Source organism: Salmo salar, chromosome 04 (genome assembly GCF_965601325.2).
Source record: "Salmo salar chromosome 04, fSalSal1, whole genome shotgun sequence".
In the NCBI taxonomy this organism is placed as follows: domain Eukaryota; kingdom Metazoa; phylum Chordata; class Actinopteri; order Salmoniformes; family Salmonidae; genus Salmo; species Salmo salar.
In genome coordinates, this window is record NC_138294.1 from 19817004 (window position 1) to 19824299 (window position 7296).

The 7296-nt window shown below is 41.8% G+C and overlaps 1 protein-coding gene across 8 annotated transcripts in view; it reads right to left on the reverse strand.

Moving 5' to 3' along the window:
* The window catches only part of LOC106602350 (GRB2-associated-binding protein 1), a 107236-nt gene extending 102995 nt beyond the window's left edge, over positions 1-4241 (reverse strand). For 3 of the 8 annotated variants that reach the window (XM_082974163.1, XM_045716556.2, XM_082974166.1), the window contains exons 1-2: positions 3838-4241; positions 3604-3733 (exon numbers count right to left, since the gene is read on the reverse strand). In XM_082974163.1, coding sequence (XP_082830289.1) covers positions 3604-3675 — 72 coding nt within the window. In that variant the 5' untranslated portion in view covers positions 3676-3733; positions 3838-4241. The remainder of the gene's footprint in view (positions 1-3603; positions 3734-3837) is intronic. The other 5 variants (XM_045716568.2, XM_082974164.1, XM_045716557.2 and 2 more) reach the window with 4 other exon arrangements.
* Between the last annotated feature and the right edge of the window lie 3055 nt (positions 4242-7296).

The window sequence follows — 7296 nt, forward strand, 5'->3', positions numbered from 1 at the left end:
TTAAAAAAAAAAAAAAATACTAAAAAGAAACTAAAAACATAATATATACAAAAAATAAAAAAATAATACAAAAACGGCAAATCGGTGGCCAAAAATACCGATTGTTATGAAAACTTGAAATCGGCCATAATTAATCGGTCGACCTCTACTCTGTACGCCTATGTAGACATTACATTTAAAAGAAAATGTAAACGCAGCCGTTTTCATCTCCAACAGTCATTTAAAACATTAATGTATTTCTGATCAATTTTATGTTATTTTAAATGGACAAAAAAAAAGTGCTTTACTTTCAAAAACAAGGAAGTTTCTAAGTGAACCCAAACTTTTGAACGGTAGTGTATATTATGTTGCCCTATAATCTGGATGGACACCTGAAACCGGGTCATGATGTCATGGTTACGGCGTAATCCTGAGGACCTGTAGGCTGTGTTAGGCATAATGGGTTCTGTTATTCACAGTCCCAGGCCGTCCTGAGGGCTCAAGTGAGGTCGCCTCCACCCACAAACGCTGCTGTCGTTAGCCACTGCCACACACACACAGACAAGTCTCACACACTCAGCGAGTGGGTCGCACACACCTGGCCCAGTGTAACTCAGTGGGGGCTCCAGCTAACAGCTTCAACAATTTGCCAGTGATCAGTGTTCCTTCTCATACTGCATGCAGGGCCTCATCTACACCACACAGATCCTATTAACACTCTGGAGGGTCAAAATACAGCCATTCATATTGTAGAACACCATTAAGGACACACACAGTTACAAAACTTACACACACACATAAGGTTACAAAAGCGGTGTTTAAACAGACGCCGCCAGGCTTTGGCAGAAGTGTGAATCAGATGAATTGGGTCAAAGAGTTGTTCAGAGACAGCAGTAGAACAGGCTGTTCCTACAGGGCCACAAAGAGGCTGCAGCAGAACAGGCTGTTATAGGGGCACAATGAAGCCATTTAGGCCAGAATTGACACGTACCAAATCATACAAACACATTCTTAGGGCCTAATGAATGTAGGGTGAAATAAATACACACTAGTCTATAGACCTGAGGGTAGTGAAGTAGTAGGCTACAGTGCAATCAGGTCACAATCAGTTTGCTCAGGGGCCTGGTGAAATGCAACGCACTGCATTGGATTATGCACTTAACAAAATGTCCACTTTTTAAGGGATTAGACCGTTCTCAGTGCTCCATTCACATAAGGTCTTCCCTGTGGCTCAGTTGGTAGAGCATGGTGTTTGCAACGCCAGCATGGTGTGTGCAACGCCAGGGTTGTGGGTTCGATTCCCACGGGGGGCCAGTACAAAAAATATAAAATAAAAATGCATGAAATGAAATGTATGCATTCACTACTGTAAGTAGCTCTGGATAAGAGCGTCTGCTAAATGACTAAAATGTAAAAAAAAAATAAGGATAAGTGTTCCCAGTCTGTCACTTCAGAGTGACATGCTGTAAGTAAGATGGACTTGATGAATGAACACCTCAGGGTGTAGCAGTTACACAACCTCAGTGTGTGCAGCAGCTGGGCTGGCTCCCTACACTACCCACCAGTTAAATCATCACACACACGGCCTCCCTGTGTCTTGGGAATAAGGAACTTTGGTCACTACGTCTCATCTGTTCCTGCTGTGGGAGGGCCTAGTTACTGTAACACCACCACTAGCCACCCCTACCCCCCCCCCCCCCCCCTGCTGACTGACTCTCACACTTCACCACTAGGGGCTGGACTGCTTATCCTGACCATGTGACCTGAACAGGAAACGCTCTGGGCCCTCAATACAGGGGTGGCAGGTAGCCTAGTGGTTAGAGCATAGGGTCAGTAACCGAAAGGTTGCTGGGTCAAATCCCCACTGCTGACAAGGTAAAAATCTGTCATTCTGCCCTTGAACAAGGCAGTTGGTCCACGGTAGGCCGTCATTGTAAATAAGAATTTGTTCTTAAATGATTTGCCTAGTTAAATAAAAAAAAAACAGGCTCTAAGTAGGGCTGCAGTCAGGAAAAACTCCTGTCCTAGGCATGTAGTAATAAGGAGAACACATGTAGTAACAAGGAGAACAATGAACTGTGTAGATTCAGATTGGTCATAACATCAGTGGAGGGAGGACAGAAGGAATGGTATTTGGCAGGCGATGGCCAACCAGAGACATTGGGAGAATCTCAATTACATCCTCCTCTTGCCCCGCTTCCTACTCAAAACCCATTGGCTGAGAAAGCCAGAGGTCCTTCGCCTCCAATGGGTTGAGGACGCGAGGGGTATACAATCGAGATTCTCCCTGAGAGATCGGTTGAGGAGAACTGTGGTTGCTGTGAAAACATGCAGGGCTGTCCAGTTCCTAATGCAAACATCAACAGAGATATCCAATAAGCCACAAATACAACGCTTAACAGCCTTTTGGACACAGCAAGACTCTTTTAAAAATGGCAATTTGTGTCTCAGAGTTGTGGCGTGCAGTCTCTTTCATACGCCATCTTTGTAGATTAGGAGCAAATACAACTGATAGATAACAGATCCAATATCATGGGAACTAATATACAGCCAACTGATTCGCCCACTGATTCACACAGTAAAGAAAGGGGGCATATACAGGGTGGCAATTTCATTATGGGTGTGAGAATGTTTTTTAACCTGCAAAGTATTAACAAAGGTCATGCAATGACATCCAGCTTCCAAAGAAGTGTGTGTGTGTGATTTATAGAGAGAGACAACCCTTATTTTGCATAACTGTGATTGAAATGTATTTTCATATCATTTCAATACTGTACTGATTTAAATGGGCATACCTCCCTGTCTCGTAAGTAGGCCGAGTCTGGAGTCTACATGGGACACATCACGCCACCTTGATACAAAGTGATTTGTTGCAGGTTAGGAGAGCATTTTTGGTAACCTTAACCTCCGTCTCTAACCTGCTGCGTAAGTTCTCCTAACCTGCTACAAAAAAAAGTTACTTCGTTATCAAAGTGGCGTGAGAAGTGTTTCCCTAGTCTACATAGACTAGTCTATGGAGAAGACTGAACATTCTCATTTCCTGTGACAACCAGGAACTGCTTTCAAAAGCATTCCTTGTAAGAACACAAGTCAATTGGAATTCATTCCCGACACTGTGAGAGTTGTCAATGTGATCTGTTTGTTAGATCCGCACATTAGTCAAACCTACACTTAGGATTTTGACATTGAAGCTTGTGCTCATAAACTATTATGCTATGACTAGACAGACGAGCATTTCAGTTACCTTGCTGTGGAATGCGAATACTGCACAGTATGGGAGCATTTTCATGAATGCTTCGAAATAGGCCCACTGTTGGAATTTGCATCAAATCACTGAAAAGCTCAACAGCATGCAGGCTGTCATCATAACAAGATGTAGCCTAGGAGGCCAGTCACTTGACAATACTACAATCGGATTTCTATTCATGAATTGTCGATAGTTTTGTTGTAGCAAACAAAGATTCGAGATGCTGCATAAACTTTGTGCAGCTGGGGGAAATGATCAGCGAGGCAACGTACGCAAATTCGAAATAATCGAAAGTGGTACATTTGCATATCTACACTGTATCCGCTCTGTGGTAACGATCCAAAGCAAGATATGAATATGATCATGCTTAGACTTACGTAACGTCTCAACTTTTTTTCTGGAGGTGATTTTCTTAACCAGCCCGAGCACACCACATCTCCCCCGCTCATCTTTCCTCCTTTCTTCCTCGCCGTCTGGATGTTTGGGCCGAGATTGTTTTGAGTGAACCTGCAAATATTGACAGGGAGCGGTCAATGGAGAAAAAAAAAAACTGAAAAAAAATACAATGTCGCATTGGTTGAGATTGTATGAGTTGGGTAAACGATACATACCGTCACACCTCCTAGTCTGCGCTGCGAGTCACCAACAGCGACTTTAAGACAGTCCTCTGAAATGTATCAACCACTTTTGTCAAGAAGTGTGTTAAATAGCCAAATTAAATCCCAAAGTGTCGTGCGTCCGTGGTTACCTTCTTCTGGATACGTTTCGTACTCCAAGCAGAATAGTTGCTTGCAAGTGAAACTCGCCGAGTTTGGCTTTCAGTGAAATCGCTTTTATGCAATTCCTTCCAAAGTAGAACAAATATTTTTAAGCACAATAGGATACGTATTTTCCTCTCCTTTCCGACGCATAATTGTTTCACGGAAAGTACAATGCCTTTTCACCCCAAAACGTAGCGTTTCGCCGACCTTCCACACAGTTTCACTGCCTGTGGTTGCTAATTATGATTGACAGATCCGCAACTCTGTTTTCCCTGAACTCAGCCTGACAGCCTCCTTTGGAACACGCAGGAAAAATTAACCAACACACCATGGGACATGTAGTTCTCAATTGTTTGGCGTTTCTCCCCCCCAAAACAAATAACCGCATTTTGATAAATTATTTTTTGCATATGGTTACTATAGATTTACACCCATCTGACTGAATACCGGGGGAAAGAATAGCTTTCTAATGACTGAATGGAATAACAAAGAAATTGCATTTCAGTGTTCAATGTAGGACCTCTCATACCATGCTCACGAGTAAACTACATTTACCACAATGCGCGCCATTTGTGCGCTCGAAGTCACGCAACCTCGAGGACAGAGTAGAAATGACCGTACAATTAGAAAGTTTGCGATTTCCATGACATTATATCTATGTGTGTAAGTTTGAGCACCAACACCAGAAACAACAAAACTCGAATATGCCTATTATAATTTCAGATATCTTCATCATATTTTGTACCTTTATTTAACTAGGAAAGTCAGTTAAGAACAAATTATTTTTTACAATGACGGCCGACGCTGGGCCAGTTCTGCGCGTCAGACTCCGAATCATAGCCTGGATTCGAACCATGGTGTCTGTAGTGACACCTCTCGCACCGAGATGCAGTGCCTTAGACCCCTGCACCACTCAGGAGTCCAAATGAATGAAATGTCTTTGTTGCTTCATTGCAAGAGTAGGCTATCCATCCCTTGAAGACTGGTGGTGTTGTTCTTGTAGATCCTGAGCCTGACTATTGGCAATTTGACAGAGATGAGTTCCCATGGGGGTTGAAGTATCTGTGGAATCCTGGAATGTTATTGTAATGGTAAATAGCTCTCCACGGTCTTTTGGCTATTAGCCTGTATTTGTAAGTGCATCTATAATGTTTGACTGCCATTTTCTAATGGGTTTGAGCATAGTATACATGAAGGTCAATATTGTAGTGATTAACAAATAGTCAACTGATGTACCAAAACAAATATAAACTTTTCATATAACTTACTAATACAAATTAATAACTATTATGGTGCACAACAGCCATCACAGGGTGGCAGGTAGCCTAGTGGTTAGAGCGTTGGACTAGTAACTGGAAGGTTGCTAGATTGAATCCCCGAGCTGACAAGGTATAAATCTGTTGTTCTGCCCCTGAACAAGGCAGTTAACCCACTGTTCCTAGGTTGTTGTTGTAAATAAGAATTGGTTCTTAACTGACTTTCCTAGTTAAAAAACATTTTAATGTATGACTGAGGCAACACAATAACGTTCAAACAATGTATTAATCATATGCAGATTCACAACTAAGTACAGTCATGAACCACCCAGTTGTGAGTGAGACTTTACATTCTAATATTAATCAATTTAAACATTCACATACAGCCATTCAAGATATTTGTCACAGCATAGCTCCATACAGCAGGCAAGCCCAACCAGTGAGGACAACAATTGAGTACATTTGTCAGTCTACCATCCATAATACTATTGATCCTATTTGTCAATGACTTCCAAAATACTATTCACCTCGGGAGATCATTTTTGCTTTTTACTGTGTGCTCCTCAAGATGGGGTCTATGACACCATAGTGCTGAAAGAAAGATATTGCTGTGGTAAAAGTTGCTCTAGTCACTGGCATTTTGCTGAGCCATGCTAGTCACTGGGGAACTTAACAGGAGCATACATCCCAACTTCCTGGTCCCCAATAGACTGAAATGGAAAAAGAAAGAGGGAGGAAGCGAGGGAGGGAGACAGAGAAGGCATTATGTTTATTAAATTACATTTTAAATGAGTGGTTCCAGAGTTCATGCTTTTGCAAAGGACTTAAACTTTTATGAGAAAGTCATTAAAACCAATTGCATTTGACGTGCCGTGAAAAATAAAAACAATCAAAACAGGGATCAAACAATCTGCATTTGTGATTTGTGTTTGTGTGGGGATGTTAGCTGCTTATCAATTCATCCCACATTGGTTTTTGCCTTCATTGTTATCACATTGAAATCTCTGCAATAATAGAAGGGTTATAGCATCCATTTTAAAGCCCACCGCCACAATAATAGTATTTCATAACTTCAACTGAATTGAATTGTAGTGTACTTCATATGTTCCCAGAGGGAAGTTGTTTTGCCACCATGGCAGTAAATACAATAGACTGAAAAAGTTGCTCCTAAAAAGCGCAGCCAGGCAAATCTACATACAATACTGAAAACAATGTATAAATGCAACAATTTCAACGATTTTACTGAGTTACAGTTATAAGGAATATATAAGGAAATCAGTCAATTGAAATAAATAAATTAGGCCCTAATCAAGCCATGGGTGGGCTTGGGAGGGCATAGGCCCACCCACTTGGGAGCCAGGCCCAGCCAACCAGAATTAGTTTTCCCCTACAAATGGGCATTATTATAGACAGAAATAATCCTGTTTCATCAGCTGTCCGGGTGGCTGGTCTCAGACGATCCTGCAGGTGAAGAAGCCTGGTGTGGAGGACCTGGGCTGGCATGGTTACACTTGTTCTGCGGTTGTGAGGCCGGTTGGACGCACTGCCAAATTGTCTAAAATTACGTTGAAGGCAGCTTATGGTAGAGAAATTAACATTCAATTATATGGCAACAGCTCTAGTAGAGATTCCTTATGTCAGCATGCCAATTTCAACCTCCCCCAAAACTTGAGACATTTGTGGCATTGCGTTGTGTGACAAAACTGCACATTTTAGAGTGACTTTTTATTGTCCCCAGCACAAGATGCACCTGTGTAATGATCATGCTGTTTAATCAGCTTCTTGATATGCCACACCTGTCAGGTGGATGGATGATCTTGGCAAAGGAGAAATGCTCACTAACAGGGATGTAAATAAATTTGTGCACAAAATTTGAGAGAAATAAGCTTTTTGTGAGTATGGAACATTTCTGGGATCTTTTATTTCAGCTCATGAAACATGTGACCAACACTTTACATGTTGCATTTATATTTTTGTTCAGTATATTTGGGCAATCTGAACCTGCTGATGAAGCTGCTCTGGTGCTATCAAAAAAAGGCCACACTTGATATCA